General features: G+C 40.5%; 1 protein-coding gene across 1 annotated transcript; it reads right to left on the reverse strand.

The window, feature by feature from the left end:
* Positions 1-981: 981 nt before the first annotated feature.
* Positions 982-17574, reverse strand: LOC113153032 (globoside alpha-1,3-N-acetylgalactosaminyltransferase 1-like). Its single transcript, XM_026346546.1, has 11 exons — positions 17464-17574; positions 15559-15825; positions 11906-11935; positions 11414-11452; positions 8198-8254; positions 5327-5359; positions 5106-5240; positions 4872-5004; positions 4222-4417; positions 2557-2776; positions 982-2481 (listed from the first exon to the last, which is right to left on the reverse strand). The coding sequence occupies exons 2-11, from the start codon at positions 15612-15614 to the stop codon at positions 2340-2342; spliced, it is 1041 nt and encodes a 346-aa protein (XP_026202331.1). The 5' UTR covers positions 15615-15825; positions 17464-17574; the 3' UTR covers positions 982-2339.
* Between the last annotated feature and the right edge of the window lie 1850 nt (positions 17575-19424).

The raw sequence follows: 19424 nt of genomic DNA on the forward strand, positions 1-19424 counted from the left end.
TTAAGGCCTTACAGAGAATAATTATACAAAGAATTATAGAGAAAAACCAACAATCCCATTTGAGCAAGCTTTAGTCAACAGTGGAAAGGAAAAACTCCCTTTAGGAAGAAACCTCCAGCAGAACCTGGGTCATAGTGGGCGGCCATCTGCCTCGACCGGTTGGGGTGAGTGGAAAGAGAAGAGAGAAAAGAACAGCAGGCAATAAGACAACAACAAGCAGCAAGAACATTGGGCAGGTCAACTGGATTCTGGAGATGTACAACTCCAGGCCGAGGATACCTGCAGAAAAGTACAGAGAGAGGGAGACAGAGAGGAGGAAACACAACTACAGGAGAGAGAAGACACAAAGTTAATGGCATGCAAAGGAAAGGAAAGAGGAGAGGAGCTCAGTTTATCAGTAGATGTCCCCCAGCAGACTAAGCTATATCAGCATAACTAAGAGATGGTTCAGAGTCACCTGATCCATCTCTAACTATAAGCTTAATAAAAAAGGAAAGGTTTAAGTCTAGTCTTAAATTTGGAGAGGGTGTCTGCCTTCCGAAAGATTTTTAGGCCCAAACAGTATAACCTCTCTCTTGTCTGGATTTAGAAGAAGGAAATTGGAGGACATCCAGGCCTTCATGTCTTTCAAGCATGCTTGAAGTTTGACTAATTGATTATTTTCTTCTGGTTTCATAGATAAGTATAGCTGGGTATCATCTGCATAGCAATGGAAATTTATAGAGTGTTTCCTAATAATATTGCCTAAGGGGAACATATATAAAGTGAAAAGAATCGGTCCAAGCACAGATCCCTGTGGAACTCCATATCTAACTTTGCTGTGGAAGATTCATCATTAACATGTACAAACTGAAATCTATCTGATAGATATGATTTAAACCACTCTAGTGCTGTTCCTTTGATCCCTGTACACATACATACCACATCACCATACCTGTCAACAATGTGTAAAGATTTGAATTAGGCAAAGAACAAAAGATGTTACAGGAACTTTTACTTTTTGTGGAGTTATTTATTTAAAATGACTGATGTCTGTTTGTTACAGTAATTCACACAACTTCTGGACATAATTGATACAATAAATTATGTTGAATGACCAGCATCAGCATCAACTGTCGTAGACAGTTAATGCTGATAAGACTCCAGTTAACAATAAAGATATAAAATTCAACGTACCAACTGTGGTGTTGAGGTCAAGCCCTGGTGGTAACCCAGCATTTCCTTGGTAGATGCAGTTCTGACCACCATTAGATTTGTTATTTTGGCAAAGCTATTATGACCATATGTATATTTTGTATTAGAATATAACTAGAAAATGCGGTTTAGGAAACGTAAAGTTATTTAAAAAACTCTGAATGTGATCTCTGGGATAAAAATAGGAGGGGAAGATCTGTCAGAGTGTGATGGAGAAGTCCTGAAAGGACCTGGATCAGCATGTGGCAGCTTCATCTGGATTCTGAGTTGATCCAGAGTCTGAAGAAGCTTTTTGTGGACAAAACCACTTTTGGTGTTTCTAGTCGTTTTAATGTGAAATAACTGAGAAATAAATATATTTAAATATAAATAAATTCAAATCCAATAGTGGACTAAGTCTTTGGCAAAGGAATATATATAGAAAGTTATAGTAATGTAACGGGTAATTACTACACAACCGTTACAATAGAAATAAACTACAACAGAAATACCAAGAAAATCCTTCAACACAAAAAAGTACCTTAAATAAGTTGGTAATGACTCAAATAGAATTGTGTAACAACACAATCAGCTTGAAAAATCATGGTAAAGGCTGCATGGAGAAGGAGGAAAAAGCCATTACATTATAAATTTCTATATATAAAGGTAGTAAAGGTAAGGTAAGTAAGTCAGAAAGGTGTCATGTGGCTGGATTGTGTAATAGTAACATCGCCGCCCTAAATGAGGGAGACTGGGGTTCGATTCCCAGTTGTGGTCCACCTCCAGTAGGGGGTCCTTAGGCAAGACCTTACACTTACCCTGCCTTTGTACCTTGTAAGTCGCTTTGGAAAAGCATCTGATAAATGACTACATGTAAATACAGTGATCGTTCTGGTTGCAGTATAAGTAGTAAGAGGGGGTTTCTACGGTTTGTGATTTGAGGACTGTGAAAGAATCTGTTTGTTGCTTTTTTAGCATACAATAATAATCCTGCTTGGCACGGTGTCTATCTTCACCTGGGGTGTCCCAGACAAAAGTGAGATGGATTGTTTGCAACCCTCAAAAAAGTGAACCAGTTCCCAAGGTGTGTGTGCAGCATGGTTTGTTCAAAGCCTTTTCAAGCATTACTGTGGGGACTTTCAGCTCTTCCAGTTCAGTTCGGCCTGTCAGACATTGGGTCGGATCTCAGCATAGTTCTTGACAACTCCAGAAAATCTGATGATGTGAACTTCTGGATTTCTGGGTTTGAAGTCCTGCCACAGGTACTCAGGTGACAGAATCTTACTGGGCTTGTTGATCCACATGTACCTGAACATGCAGGAACAGGATGTTACATAATCTGAAAACACAACCAGGGTCAACACCTGTTCTGACTCTGCCTACCTGTTCAGGTGGCTCTCCTCTTGCCAGGCTGCCTCGATGCCCTCCTTTGCATCATTCACGAAGTTGGTGTGGCAGGTTTTGGCGAGCTGGTGTACTTCCTCCAGGAGGCCTCCAAACGCCCCTCCACAGTAATAGAAGTCCCCCTCCTCAGGAGCCACATAGGCTCTAGAGCTTGGTCTCCGCTCATATGGGAACTTGCTACGGCTGTCTCTGTAGTAACCTGCAGACACAGAGGTGGGACAAATGTCGCACACACCGACACTTTACCTGGACAAGTAGGACCAAGTGGTCCTGTTGGCTCCATTCAGAGAAAAACGTGCTCTCATTTCAAGGCAAACATCAGCATTTAGGAATAGATTGACAATAACCGAACTGAAAACTGAAGAAACAGTGTTTGTACCTCACTGCAGCTCCACCTCCTCAGGTCTCTATTCTGGTAGCAGGCCTATATTTTCCAGGGCTAATAGCTAATAACAGGCTAGCTGTTGCTGTGCCTCCTTTACCATTAATCTACATTTCAATCCTCAGCTATGTTCACGAGCTTTGCAAACAAGAAGAATGGAATAAATTTACTTTGTGGGGCGGTAGGGTTTGAAACATCCAGAAGGAACTTAAATTAGAGACAGTTCCCAGTTGTGTTGAAAGGAAATCAATTAAGGTGGTTCTGCACCTTGGGCCTTCAATCAGAACAACATGAAAGACTTTGGACCTGTCTGCACAGCACCCACACCCCTTACAAGTTTACCAGCATTATCCCACCTTACAAATATTTATTAAACATGTTGGTGGAGATTCTCAGTCATCCAGGTGAAGTTAGCTAGCTTCCTCCGACAGAAGAAGCTGCTTGGATGAGTAAAGAAACATTTTGACAAGAAGGACGTCCAACTACCATGACTCAACTTCCAGACTTAATCTACATGTTGGTCATCATTATTAAAATACTTGTGTTGTTTCACTTACTTTTCCACCATCACTCTGTGAGTTTAATGACTGTGTTCGATAAAGACAAGACAAACATTTAGGACCTTTTGTGTGTTATCAGATTAGAAATATTACAGGTACGTGGTGGGTGTGTGACAAGTAAAACTTGAATCTGATTAGGAAAGCTGTGCTGGGGAGGGATTTTCTCATGAGCAAGCTGCTGAGGGTGGACAGCTGCTAATTGTGTCTCTAGAATGAAGCTGCTTTTCTGTTTCCCAGTGAACAAAATTTGATGTTTTGACCTTCAGAAACGTTTTCATGTTTAGGATAAAACTGATGCACAGCAACAGTTCATGGCTCCACAGAGTTTATGTGTCTGCCACTTAAAGCCACTCAGTCCAGTTGGGACTGATCCAGTTTCCACAAAAAGTCCTGTGAAACATGGTTTGTGATGTACTCTATATGGGTGTAACCTCCACTTTTTAAATGTTCGAATACTGTGACAGAGATCCAAATCAGTCAAAAGAACCTTTGTTATTTTAGAATAAATCTCTGGTATTTAGTTATTGTACAGGTGATACTCGACAAAGCTCTTTGTTAGAATAACAATCAGACTTAGTTCTGATAGTTCTGCCGAGTCAGCATCGTTCTGCTGGCTGTCATTTCATGTAGTTTATTGAATCTCTTGTATCGTACAACCAGTACTGAACAGCTGTAGAAGAAGGAAGGATTTTTTTCACTGACCAGGATGTATAACAGCTACTAGTCCACCTAGTGACTCTGTTCCCCAGCGACCGTGAAACTGGGAGTCGACGTCCAGACAGAAGATGTAGTCGATGTGGTTCTGGAGCTTCTCTTCTATCAGCATCTGGACGAGCTCCATCCTCCGAGCTGAGATCTCCTGCCAGCGATTGGAGCTGGGCACTGAAAGCACCATCAGCTGAAGGTGGAACAAAAAAAATAACGTTTAGTAAATACAGATATAACCTCTTAGGACCTGGCGTACACATACGTGTACAACACATTTTGGGCTCTTGTGTGTGCAAGCTGATCACAACTGTTACACAGCCTTTCACAAATAGGTGTGTAAAGAAAAGGGCATTGCTAGTTTTTAATGCAAAATGTTGTTATACGTGTGTTATGTGTTGATAAAAAAATGTGTTATAATTAGGTAAAAATGTAAGCATATGATGTCTTTTCTGAAAATGTTTGTGAAAAGATGATGCTTAGTTTTTATACTTATCCGGTTCCAATAAGCCCAAATAGCAAAAAGTATTTAAAAATGCATATCAAATTAGAGCTTGGGTCTTAAGAGGTTAACTCTGAAAATCAGTCTGACTTTAAAAAGTGAGGTCAGCGTTGTACGTTGCTTTTATCTGTAATAAACTGTTCACCTGTCTGCCAGCGGCCATGTTGACATTGGGAACCTCGTCTGGTCGGTCTGTGAACACGTAGACGTGCACTTTGAAACCAACGAAGAAGTGCTGCTCTGCCGTCTCCAGGAATTTTTTCAGGAACCTGATGTACCTATAGTGAAGATCAGAGGGGTCACCTCCAGCTCAAAGCTCAAGCTACAAATGCTGTGTTCAGGGAGGAATGAAAAGCGAACGATGAGATTCCAGACATACTTCCCGACAGCGAAGACGGTGGCTGCGATGGTGATGTTCTTTGGTTTGTAGATGCTGTCGAGTAGGAGGGGGTTAAAGGTTCCCTCCCAGACAACAGGAGCCAACCAAGGTGTCACCGACACCACGTCAGTACGACTACGATTAAAGACACAGGTTTCAACGATGAAAACAACAAGAGAGCTGGCACAGTCGTTCACAACTAGTAAGTAAAAAGTACTCACCCCTGAATGAGGCTGGGCTGTTTATACACGAGACTGAAAAACAAAGAATTTCCACATCAGATAACAGCAGCATTTCCTGCAGACTGCAAAGGTCATTACAGCTTCAATGTCAACAAACATAATATAAAGTGTTATCATATCTGATCTGACAAACATTATCCTCAGGACTTCTCTGTTCTCAGGTTGGACCAAAGGAACAATCACAGTGCTGTTGAAGAGCCTTTTGCTGTCATTCATACTACTATTACATTCTTACTAACAGTTCACCTGTTAATTGTGGCACCTTTTGCCTTTTCTTATTATTTATTAATTACAGCAGTGATTCTTCATGACGGGGTTCAGGAGGAAGGTGCATGACCAAAGACCAGAATTCACATCCAGAGTCCCACAACACCACTTTGGTTCAGGAAAGATGGTGGTTTTCGTACAACGTGCCTGAAGCCACTGAAAACGTTCTGTAAAGGCTGAATAGAGCCAGAAAACCGTTCAATCACACTGAAGTCACTACTGGTGAACCTTGTGGTGCCAGGTCCAATCTGAATCCATACAATGTGTAAGTATTGCTTGGATGTAAGTATTAAGGATACAGCAGTGATTCCATTACACAGGTCTGCTGGGCATCTGATAGTATTATTATGCATGAAGCAGTAGTTAAAAAAAACTGTAACCTCTGTACAACAAAACACATTTCTTTCTGTCTCATTATTACAAATTATTCTTTGTGACATTTTTCAGCAGTCTACAGCACAAATGAGAACTATGTCCATAATAAATATTTTCTCCTTTTAAAAAGTGTCCTTTCTCTGGTGTGTAGCTTCAACACTGGATTTTTCATGAACTAAAACTCTGTTTGTGAAAAGACCTAATGAACTGTCACACAGCAAACCAAGTGCTGAATCTGCACCTACACCTGCTGCCAGGATACCAGCCATTGAGCTGTTAGGATGACAGTAAGCAGTAAGCTGGAGACAGTGTCTTTGCTGATTAATCATTCTATGTGCTCAGGGAAGCAGGGTCAAACAGCACAGGTAGGTAATCAGACCACAACCCTCACGTTTAGTTTGAAGGTTAGCAGAGAGGCTCAGAAACTACTAGATAAACTAGAACAATGATGGTTGTTAATCCAAAATGCTGCAGCCAGAGTTCTGACTGATTAGCAAGAGATATCATATTTCTCCTACGTTAGCTTCTCCCCATTGGCTCCCTGTAAAATCCAGAATTTAATTCAAAATTCTTCTATTCACTTATAAATCCCTTAATAATCAGGCTCCATCTTATCTCAAAGACCTCATAGTTCCATATTTTCCCAGCAGAACTCTGTTCTTAGACTGCAGGTTTACTTGTGGTTCCTAGAGTTTCCAAATGTAGAATGGGAGGCAGAGCCTTTAGCTATCAAGCTATTTAGCTAACCAGCTCCCAGTTCAGGTTCTGGACAGACACCCTCTCTACATTTAAGACTAGACTTAATACTTTCCTTTTTTATAAATCTTATAGTTAGTTAGAGATGGATCAGGTGAACCAAGAGATGGTTCAGAGTCACCTGATTTGTGTCTCCTCTCCCTGTAGTTGTGTTTCCTCCTCTCTGTCTCCCTCTCACTCTGGAGCTGTACATCTCCAGAATCCAGTTGACCTGCCCAATGTTCTTGCTGCTTGTTGTTGTTTTTGTTGCCTGTTGTTCTTTTCTCTCTTCTCTTTCCACTCACCCCAACCGGTTGAGGCAGATGGCCGCCCATTTTGCACCTGGTTCTGCTGGAGGTTTCTTCCTCTAAAGGGAGTTTTTTCCTCTCCACTGTTGTCTAAAGTTTGCTCAAATGGGACTGTTGGGTTTTCAGTATCATTTTTTGTATAATTATTCTCTATAAGGTCTTAAACCTTAAACACTGTAAAGTGCCTTGAGATAATGTCTGTTCTGTGAATTGGCGCTATACAAATACAAATAAAACTGAAGTGAATTGAATTGTAAAGTGAATTAATCAAGTCTAATTCAAACTGAATGTGCGTCGTGCACCTGGATGGTTTCATCAAACAGCTGATTAATGAGACTCCCTGTCTGCAGGTTTTCAAATGTCCACAGTTCAGTTTCTGGTTCTGTCCAGCAGCTTTCGACAGTGTCTTAGTCACAGACTAAACACCAGCACCAACTTAAAACCAACTGTTATAAATGCAACCTGTGAAACTGAACAACTATGAATAAGTGTGCTGATTTCCAGTTAATAAAAGAAAGGTTGAGAGAGAAATCTTACTAATGGTGAAGAGCAAATAGCTAAGTGTGCTCTTATTTCCCAAAAATAAATGCTGCATCGGTTGCTTGCGTGTGTCTGACTAAAACCGAAACCTGAAAAACACTCAGATGACAACTACAGTATGTACTTAAAAATAAGCAGAGTGAATGAATGAAAGAGTGTGGACAATGTGACAACTGATGGTTTCTCTCTTTAGACACATACTGTGTATGTATTTGAAGCAAACAAACTAGTTGTGCTGTTACAACCAACCACAAGAGAACATAATCACAAATTCATAGGAGCTCATTACTGACTCTTGTCCTTGAGGATTCCCCAACTTAACACAGCAGGTTAAGTTTGTTTGGTTCATCACTACGATCCTAAACTCAACAACTGACAGGGGAGTTCGGTTACTAAAACAACACTTGATTACGATAGACTGTTCATTTAATAGTTTCCCCCCCAAAACCCCTTTTAATCTTTTATCATTTTTAATAACATCTGAATTTACTGTACTAAACCTTACTTCAAATTGTTGTTAGTGTTTCCTAATTTATATATTAGGATTTATTTCCCTTGTGATTTAGCGCTATATAAGTTAACTAAGTTAAATTCAGTTGATGATGACAATAGTGATTATACTTACTGATCAGGAGCTACAAGGTGAAAGTCACAATCCTTGACAGCGAATTTAGGAGCACATCTGCAGAAACACACAGAGTCGTTTTTAAAGGTGACTCAAATATTCACAACACACAAATCATTACTTTCATTTCACAATATTTTTGCACTGTGGAAGACACATTCCACACACAACCAATAATGCATGTCATTTGGTGAGATATGACGTAGCATGCATGGTAATGTTACAAGCTAAACAGTGTGTGAAAGAAAGTTTGGCTCCACTTCAGAACAACAAGCTTATTATGTGCAAGTGTAGCTGCACATTAAATTTGACCAAACATTTAAAGCAGCAGACACAACATCTGTGGTGAAAGGGCTACATCCTTTATCTGTTGTTGAATCTCTGTCATTTAGGCAACGTTAGGCAGGTAGGAGAAAAAAAAACATATGATACTTGTGATTTCCTGCTGTAATGTTTGCTTAAGCAGACACATTCTGCATTGACTGTTCAGTGAACAGTTAAAGAAAGAATATCAATATCAATAAGAACCAGAACTGATATAGTTCATGTTGAGGTGCGCCACAGGTGTGTCTCTGTGTTTTTGCAGTAGTTATAATGACGGAGAGAATCCCAGAGCTGAAAGAGGCACAGTCTGACCAGCTGATATAGATAAAATGCTAACAAAGACATTGGCTACAGATACAGGGTCTGTTGTTTGGGTGAAAAACATAAATTCTCAAGCGGCTGGAAGGGTTAGCCTAACCCTAACCCTAACCCTGCTGTAGTGGTAAGTGGTTTAAATTAACATACAACACTGCTCTGTACTGTTTTCTGATTATGATGGACTATGAGATCAGTCAAATATGATATAATATAGTCACACTTATCAGTGTTGGAACACTGACCTGTCCATATTGTGTTATTGATGTTAATGATTAGAGAAGTTGTGTCAGGACAATGTACCAAATAATTTCACTGCTCTAAATACAGTGAGATAACAAAGTAACTTCCCACAGTAAACCGTTTACTGTGACCTACGGTAAAATGAAAATACATCAACCTCTCTGATGCAGTGTAGGAGTCGGTGTGTAGTTCACATAGATTTTACTGTTACATTTGGGAGAATATTAACTTTGTGCAAGGTACACTCACTTTGGAGATGTTCATATGGATCATTTTACTGAGTGGTGGCTACAGGTGTTTAATAAACAACACAACAATACTTTGAATGGTGAAGAGCAGCAAACATCAGCAGAGCCTGCCATGTGTCCTGATCAGGTCTTAAAATCAGCTAAGAACCTTTCTTTATTAATCCTTCCATATAGGTAGACAAAGAAACAGTTTGTGGTTTCAGACTTGTCAACTGTCTGGAGACACACCTCTTCCCTGGTGTGCCACAGGGCTCAGTTATTGGTGCTCTACACTTTTCCATCTATACTACATCCCTAGATTCCATCATTCAGTCGCATGCTTTTTCCTGTCATTGCTATGCTGATGACACACAGCTCTTCCTGTCCTTTCCACTGACTGTCTCATTACATATCTTTGCTTGGATGAGAGAGAAGCATCTTCAGCTCAACCTCTACAAGACAGAAGTTATCATCTTCCCAGCCAGACCTTCAATACAACACAACATCAGCATCGACATAGGTCAATGATTGTTCTATAAGTCTGTCAGGAACCTGGGGGTGATCACTGATGATCAACTGTAGCCTTACCAAGAACATCTCTGTCTCTACATCATGCAGATTTGTCCTTTTCACCGTTACAAAGATCAGACCCTACCTTTCAGACTATACAACACAAGTCATTGTTCAGGCTCTGGTGATATATCTTCTTGCCAGTTACCAGCTGAACCATCAAACCTCCACTGCTACTCCAGGAGGCAGCTCCTCGTGGCCCGGGCCGAACAGCTGATGACTGTTTCCCAAACAATTCTTTGAGCATATGTGAGGAAGAAGAATAAAAACAGCTGTTCCTGTGATTTCTTTAGCACTGTTCATTTATCCCAATAATGTATTTTACTGCCTCCAACTGTCGCATCTCCTTTAGTTAAGGAGTCCTGGTTCCATTTTTACTATTATCATGTTCTGATGTGTCACATATACTGTTGTAAAGTTGTGTGTCCATGTTCCATACCGTCAGAGAACTAAAACTAGAACATGTGTTTTCATGTTTGCTGGTAGTGAAAGGCCCAAGTTTCAGTCAGAACCATTTACTGTGTGCATAAGAGTCGATTCATCAAACCATCAAACACACCATCTCAGGTCAACTGTTGTAGCTTCAGGACACAGTAGGTACCAGTGAAAATGCAGCAGGAAGATAGATAGAGCTGGACAAAGCCCTAGTACCTAGTAACATGTCTGATGTCAGTTTACAGTTACACTAAAGTTACAGTGAAATAACTGAGAAGGGAACGCCCATTCATAAATCATGAGGCGTATCACTTTCAAACACACCCATACAGTAAGTCAACAACTGGAACAATGTCCTTATGTATACGGATGTGTGCATGTGTCAGGTTTGTCCTGTTGGCACATGGACGTGGTAAAACTCAAATCAGAGACAGAATATGTGAGGATTATTGTTTTGTTTTTATTACCCCTCACCCGATAAAACCATGTACAGCTGCATGTGTGACACCAACTTATCAGCCTGCTTGAAAATATAAACGTGTAAAAGATCCTGTAAAGGTCTGTTGTGATGTCTGCTACAGCTACACCAACCTGTAAACAGCTATTGGAGCCCATCACTACCCTCAGCAGCGACAGTGACAGATTTCAGACACAGACAGAGATTTTCTTCTGCATTAAGAAAACATACACTTCTCCCCAGAACTATATATTACACCCTTCTTTGTGTCTCCTTGAGTTTCTGTTGTGGTACAGGTTATGTCCTGAATTTGCTCTGGAAAATATTTTGTTTATCTACAAGTTTCAGTAAAACAAATTATAGATTATGGCATGTTTTTAAAAGTCACAGTGTCTTTGGGATTCTTAAAATTTCCTGCAGCCATCAGTGACGCTCACTTATCTGTGAGTCAGGTCGTTCTCAGAAGCATGAAGTACTGCAGTTGGAGTACTTCTTACTTCTGAATGCAGAATAGAGTGAAGGTGAGAGGAGTTTAAAATAACTGGTAATCTGCAGCTTTGGTTTGGGGACTAGGACAAATCCGATAAACGTATCAGACTACACACAGGGAAAACACAATGAGGTTACAGAGTCTGTGTTACTGACCCATTGTCTGGTGTTGTCTTCATCTGCTCGAGCAACCATCTGCAAAACAGAAACACACAAAGACCAGATCTCAGTGTAGAAAGACGCTGCAGCCAGTGACTGATCAGTTCATCACAACAAAAGTCATCAACCCTTGTACGTCACTTTGGATAAAAGCGTCTGACAAATGACTAAATGTAAATGTAAATCAAAGAGTTACTTATTCATTCAGTTACACATTTCCCCGACTCTGGATATAGGGTTTTCATCTCATGGCCACTAGAAGTTTTTTTGTTTGTGGTGTTGGGCTGTGAAACAAACATTTTTTTTTTATGATAATTCTGGACTAAGACTGCAGAAAATACCAGAGGAAGTTTGTTTAGCTACTGAAGACACAGACCCTCACCAACAGCAGGTATCTATGTATCTCTGTACGTCTATGTTAAGAGAGAATAGGTCATTTGGGCAGTGAGTCAGAGGGATCACTTCTGACTCTGCGTGTGTGAGTGTTACCTGTGGCGCTGGAAGAGGTAGTACACAGCTCTGTGGGTTTAAACAGAAACACCTCAGTTAGCAACAAATAACACTTGATTTGTGTAACACAGAGCAGAGAAGGATCCAACATTACAAATGAATATAAGTTTAAATATTAAAAACAACTCTCTCAACGTTGGATGAGTTTGCACACGTGTCTTTCTTTACGTGAGAAAAAACTTGAAAGTAAAAACTCCACGGTGGCAAAAATATTTCATAAGTGAAGCGTAAACTAAGGGCCTTTAATCTAGCTTGTGTATTGTAATATCTATAATTTTCCTTCTTCTGTTTTTGCGACGTGTTCTTTGTCCGCTGCCTACATGATTGATAAAACACACCCTGAGATCCTTATCTCCACATGTTTAACACAAACGATTAAAGACACGTGTCCAAAGCTCGTCGTTGGTTCCTGTACTAACACAGGAAGGAGGCAGTGTGGTTCAGTCTCCACCTGCAGTGACGAGAACACACCAAGCAGTTTGTAAAAAACTGTTATTGCAGTTTATTTCAGCAGGAGCTTTACTGGCACTTCTGTTTCTAAAGCAACATCGCTCTGCACACACTTATCAACAAGAGCAAACTCCATTCTAGCAGCACACGCACACAGATCCCAGGAACACAAGGATTGCTTCTGTTTCATGGTTTCTGTGGGAGTGTGCATGAAATCTCTGCGGTACAGATGTGTTGATAAATCTGTAGCCACAGCTCAGCCAGTCACACTTGATGGTTTAACTGAATTAAATCAAATTAAATCATAAGCAAATAACACCGGGCTACTGCAAAAACCACACAGTGTACACACACACAAGACTGCTCGGTTCTTGCGGTTAGACAGGAGATGCTCAAGTTTTCGTTGCAGCAGTTCAGAATCTATTCTTGGATCAAAGTGATCATATGAACATCATATCACACTGGTCGGTGAAGTGTGACTGGTTGACATCACCTGAAGCTTCCATCCACCTTTTGCAATTGAGGGCATCTGCAGAGTTGCTGTACGGCTCAAACAAACACGTCCACTTATTTCTCAGCTTCAAAACCATTATACGCTTTGATGAGTCACTCATTCGATCCATTCATATGCTACAGCCCAGGTCAGTGGCACAGGGCAGGAGACATTCAACTGCAGGCGCAGCCACAAATGCAGGAAACAGAGAAGAGCCATGACTCAGCAGTCCACCTGCACCTGAAAGACAAGGGCTGCTCCTCTGAAGACATCACGGTTCATATTCTGGACAGAGCAGACAGGTGGGATGAGAGAGACAGGAAAGCAATTGTTCATCATCTGGATGTGGAACAACCCTTGCTTAACAGAGCAGCGGACTAAGGCCACACGGTCACACTTGACCTCCTGAAAGCCACAAGTGGCCAAAGTGCCTTATGCACCTCACAGCCTTAAAAACATGCTACTCCACCTACTCTGGTCACTTTCAGACGACACTTCAAACATCTCCTAAAACGTACACCACATCCAGTTGCCCTGAACAGCAGGTCACTATAAATCAAAGTCACCTAAAGGCCAACTGAAAAAGAAACAAAGACAAAAGTGTGTTGTACAAATCTAATTAAGTTGCAGACTGTAGATTTGTCTTATTCTCTTCACAGTCTCTTCCAGTCTCCTCCTGCACATGAACACAAAACACTGTCACAGTTAAAACCTCCTCAGTCTGTGGCCACGCTTCCAAACAAGTCCGACAGGACAGGAAGGGCCAGAGCCCACCGCGGCCTTCAGGGTGAAGAGGGGAACTCCTGAGGACCTTCTATGACTCTGTGGTGGCATCAGCCATCCTGTACGGGGTGGTCTGCTTGAGCAGTAGCATAGCAGTAGCAGTCGGACTCTACAACAAACATTGTACATTTGGCTTCCATCTGCTGTAATCGTGTGCTACACTGTATTTTAAGGTGGCGGCCGGTTAGTGTAGTGGTAAGATCACTGCCTTCCATGTGGGCGACAGTCCTTCCAAATGTGATTATTTACAGTATAATACTGTGATCGAGACAAAAAGTTTATGTGACCAGATTACTGAAAATACACATAACGCCTGGAGCCTCTGGTCCAGGTCGAGGACACACCTCTGGGTAGAGGATTTACTCTGTATCAACTTAACATGGTTCACAGATATGTATTATATATGTATTAGGTCACATCAAGCTGCAGCCAATCCTGTTCCCGTGTTTAATGCGGTGTTTAGTAAGGTGTTTACTGCTCTCTGACACTTTTGTTCCCAGATCTCAACTAGTCTGTCAACTCGTCAACAGCAACCCTTACATACAAACTGATCAACTCAGCAGCACAGTCGTACCTGAACCCCCTCATCCTGGTCTACAGTCCCAGGCTAAACTTTTCAGCGCAATGGTGGAACGTTTTACCCACCTCTGCATTCTCAGCTGCCTCAACTTTTAAAAATCTGCTAAAAACAGCTCTTCTGAACCTTTCTCTGCATTTACTTTAAAAAATATTGCACTTAACCTCACAAAGCGTAAACTGCTCTTTCTAGAGCACTTTACTTTAAAGTGCTTCTCCTTGGTTTAGAAATTTTGTATTGTACCTCACTTGTAAGTCACTTTGAAACGAACTTTGACTCATCACCCGTCCCTAAACATCACATTTCATTTGTGGCAGATGCATATTGGCGATTTCATTCTCAATCAGAAAGTGACGAAACTTTCATCTGAGGAATATTTCAGAAACAGTTGCTGATGCCTGAAGTTAGGTAGGGGATTTTAGGACTTGGTCCTAATGTTTAGAATGGCCCCAAAGTTTATAGTGTAGTTTTTTCCAATTTCCCGTATGGGTATCTATAAGTTTATATAGGTTATTGTAGTGCAAATGTTCTTTGGTTGAGCCGGTTCACGAGCTGTTGGCAGATTCTAGTTGATGATGTGTGCAGTTTAGTGTCAGCTGAGTAGTGCATGTCTGCAGTTGGCTGGTACCGTAATTCCTATCGGATGCCATTTGTGTGTGAATGATGAGAAATCAGATTAATCCCAACTGAGGAATTAAACTGCCTTCATTTTAACTCTGAACTCCTTATTTCATACTCTGGGAAATCTGGCCTTAAAAGGTGTTCTGGCCAACACACCAAAGTGATCATAGTGCCAAATACAGAATCCGTGACTACATACTACTACCGAGGTACTTCTACTATGTTCAATGCAATAAGGCCACAGGTTATTGCAGCTGGACTGGAAAAACCAGCAGAACAAAAAAAACAAACAGCAGTTATTTTAGTTTTTACATCTACACCTGAACTCAGGTAAAAAAAAAAAAAAAAAAAAAAAAAACAGGATTTAAACCATGTTCTGGAGGTTTTTCCATTGACTGTTTTAAACTTTGTGTAAATGTTTGTGCAGCTTTGTGAAACTGTCGTAGCGTTTGAACTTCGCTCCGATTAGATACAAGAGTTCAGGAGGGTGAAACTGCTTAGAGGAGTCTCTCAGAAACAGCCTGTCCTATTCTCACACTCAGAAACACAACTTCAGGGAACACGCACGTTAACTGGGATTTAAAAAATCTAAAACCTGAGATGGGAAAAAAATGATACGTACTTCACTATAGTACTGCTAACACAGCAGTAAAGTGTTAATACTTAAGTCATAGTACTAGTAGTAGTAGTATTTGTGTTTGCACTCACCCCAGCACCAGAGTCGTTATCAGGATTCCTGTCACAGTCTTACTGTTCAGCTGCATGTCCCAGCCTGAGCCAGATCAGGATCCAGAGTCCTGATCCACAGAGTCAGAGTCCTTGAAACAAGATCCTTGGAAAACCAGATCTAGCAGCCTGTTCAGGTTGGTAGCAGATATCTTCTCTGCGTGGGCAGAAGGGAGCTGGTCTGCGTTAGTCTTGGTCCCAGTCAGACCTCAGCTGGTTCAACTGGTTCAGCTCAGTCTGATTGGCACCCTGCTCTCACACAATAAGGACAATAGTCAGGTGTCAGTCACGTATCCAGGAAGTAGCAGCCGTTCAGAGAGAGAGCAGATGTAACAGCATCATTCTCTCAGTACGCGTTGTGGATTTCACGAGACCCAAAGTAAAATTTATTTATGGGAGAACTTCAGAAGAAAAAAAAGGATCATAGAAACATCTTATTGATAAAAAGAAAAAAAGGAAGGTAAACGGCACGATGGAAAACGATCAGTGAAGTGAGGATTTAAGTAAATACAGCACACAGTCAAAGTCAGAGACAGATTTATTATGGCCCAAACAGTCGAGCAATACGTCGACACCTGTACTGAAAAAAATCAGAGAAAGAGCTCTTCCATGTGTTAAATAATGAATTAAAGTACAAATCTGTCCGAACGTGTATATATATAGAAATTAACAATAACTCACAATGACTTATTATTATTGACTGAATCTGGCTGAATTATTGTGTTTTTTTTAATGGAGGTTTTTCCGACATTAAACATTTCAGGTATGAGAAGGAAGCAGTTCACTGCTTTGTCCAGTCCTCACATGAAGACTTTAATCATGTGATGTGTGCAGATGATTTAAAAACACTCAAGATCAAGACATTTTAGATCCGCAGGACAGTTGGATGAGCTGTAACAAAATGGTGTTAAACGTATACTGAGAGTCACACGGGACAAAAGATCAAATAACTAATAACTAGTTATTTGATCATTACTTTAGTTTTTGTTTAGACTGATCAAATATACGAAGGGAACATTTCTGAATCTGTATCTTAGAAACCCGAGGTTAAAAAATCTTTATAAAAACAGAGGGAACTAATAAGTGTCCTTACTTCATCTGGATCCAAGGTCAGCAGAACCAAAGAGAACAACAGTCTGAGAGGTTCTGTTGTAAAAAGACTATTTCCTGTTGGACACAGTCACTTGCACTGTTTAACCAAGTGGATTTGGTGGAGGCTGATTCTGCGCTGACAGACAGGTGTGATGGTGATGAGACTGTTACTAGAACCTTCTAACTATTGTACCATCAGCAAAGTCGCTTTGGTTAAAAGTTAATATTAAAGCGGAGACTGGCTGCAGCGCCATCTGTTCATTTCTGCTGCAAACCTGTAAAGTCCACAAACCTGTCCTCTCACAAGTTTCATTCCTTATGTTCACTCAACTGAAACTACCTGCACCTGACGTCCCCGCATGGTGACAGGCCACCTGTCACCATAACAACTGTCCCTGTTCCTTACTCAGGGCCAAGAATCTGGATTCTATCGAATCTAAACGTTATTTAAAAGTTTTTTATTTTTTATTTTATTGCATTTACTGGATGTTCCAACCAACTCGGGTGTGTCCCAGCTTTACCTGCTCACGATCACACCAGACTCCTTAAAGAAAACGCTGGATTTTAGAATGGGGGAGACTCTTGCAGTTCAGACTGTCACACCTAAATATCAGAGACAAATAACCGATGATTCACCGATAAACAGCGGGTAAATGACCCGATTACCAACAATCTACCCAACTCTACTTATTTCCGCGTCTGCGCAGCGGCCCGCCGTCCACCGCGGAATCACCTGAGCCTCACCGGGAGTCGGTACCGAGACCAACGACCAAAACAGAAAACCGTGCGACTCACCGTGACACTGAAACAGGAAACGTCTTCTTGCTTGTCCGTCAAATCACCAAACATCAAGTCTACCTGTCTTCACACTTCCTGTTTCCCCCGACATCTACCCGAGGCCCCGCCCCCTGCCCTCACCTGAGACAGGTTTACACGTCACAGTCGGGGTGGGAGCAGACCCCAGCCTTCTGTTTCCGGGTTCCAGTTCCGGTTCTCGTCCAGAACAAAGGCGCAAAAAAGAACCTTTGTAGCCAGTTACAGTAACAGGTCCTGGTTTAGTTATAGTTACTGTTTTAGTTTCAGTAACAGGTCCTGGTTTAGTTATAGTTACTGTTTTAGTTATAGTTACTGTTTTAGTTACAGTAACAGGTCCTGGTTTAGTTATAGTTACTGTTTTAGTTTCAGTAACAGGTCCTGGTTTAGTTATAGTTACTGTTTTAGTTTCAGTAACAGGTCCTGGTTTAGTTATAGTTACTGTTTTAGTTATAGTTACTGTTTTAGTTACAGTAACAGGTCCTGGTTTAGTTATAGTTACTGTTTTAGTTACAGTAACAGGTCCTGGTTTAGTTACTGTTCCTGTTTTAGTTTCAGTAACAGGTCCTGGTTTAGTTATAGTTACTGTTTTAGTTTCAGTAACAGGTCCTGGTTTAGTTATAGTTACTGTTTTAGTTACTGGTCATGTTTTAGTTACAGTAACAGGTCCTGGTTTAGTTATAGTTACTGTTTTAGTTACAGTAACAGGTCCTGGTTTAGTTATAGTTACTGTTTTAGTTACAGTAACAGGTCCTGGTTTAGTTACTGTTCCTGTTTTAGTTACAGTAACAGGTCCTAGTTTAACTAGACCAGTAACTAAAATAGTTACTGTTTTAGTTACTGGTCATGTTTTAGTTACAGTAACAGGTCCTGGTTTAGTTACTGTTCCTGTTTTAGTTTCAGTAACAGGTCCTGGTTTAGTTATAGTTACTGTTTTAGTTACTGGTCATGTTTTAGTTACAGTAACAGGTCCTGGCTTAGTTATAGTTACTGTTTTAGTTACAGTAACAGGTCCTGGTTTAGTTACTGTTCCTGTTTTAGTTACAGTAACAGGTCCTGGTTTAGTTATAGTTACTGTTTTAGTTACAGTAACAGGTCCTAGTTTAACTAGACCAGTAACTAAAATAGTTACTGTTTTAGTTACTGGTCACGTTTTAGTTACAGTAACAGGTCCTGGTTTAGTTACTGTTCCTGTTTTAGTTTCAGTAACAGGTCCTGGTTTAGTTATAGTTACTGTTTTAGTTACTGGTCATGTTTTAGTTACAGTAACAGGTCCTGGTTTAGTTATAGTTACTGTTTTAGTTATAGTTACTGTTTTAGTTACAGTAACAGGTCCTGGTTTAGTTACTTTTCCTGTTCTAGTTACAGTAACAGGTCCTGGTTTAGTTATAGTTACTGTTTTAGTTACAGTAACAGGTCCTGGTTTAGTTACTGTTCCTGTTTTAGTTACAGTAACAGGTCCTAGTTTAACTAGACCAGTAACTAAAATAGTTACTGTTTTAGTTACTGGTCATGTTTTAGTTACAGTAACAGGTCCTGGTTTAGTTACTGTTCCTGTTTTAGTTTCAGTAACAGGTCCTAGTTTAACTAGACCAGTAACTAAAATAGTTACTGTTTTAGTTACTGGTCACGTTTTAGTTACAGTAACAGGTCCTGGTTTAGTTACTGTTCCTGTTTTAGTTTCAGTAACAGGTCCTGGTTTAGTTATAGTTACTGTTTTAGTTACAGTAACAGGTCCTAGTGTAACTAGACCAGTAACTAAAATAGTTACTGTTTTAGTTACTGGTCATGTTTTAGTTACAGTAACAGGTCCTGGTTTAGTTACTGTTCCTGTTTTAGTTACAGTAACAGGTCCTAGTTTAACTAGACCAGTAACTAAAATAGTTACTGTTTTAGTTACTGGTCATGTTTTAGTTACAGTAACAGGTCCTGGTTTAGTTACT

This window comes from Anabas testudineus, chromosome 8, assembly GCF_900324465.2.
Source record: "Anabas testudineus chromosome 8, fAnaTes1.2, whole genome shotgun sequence".
NCBI lineage: Eukaryota > Metazoa > Chordata > Actinopteri > Anabantiformes > Anabantidae > Anabas > Anabas testudineus.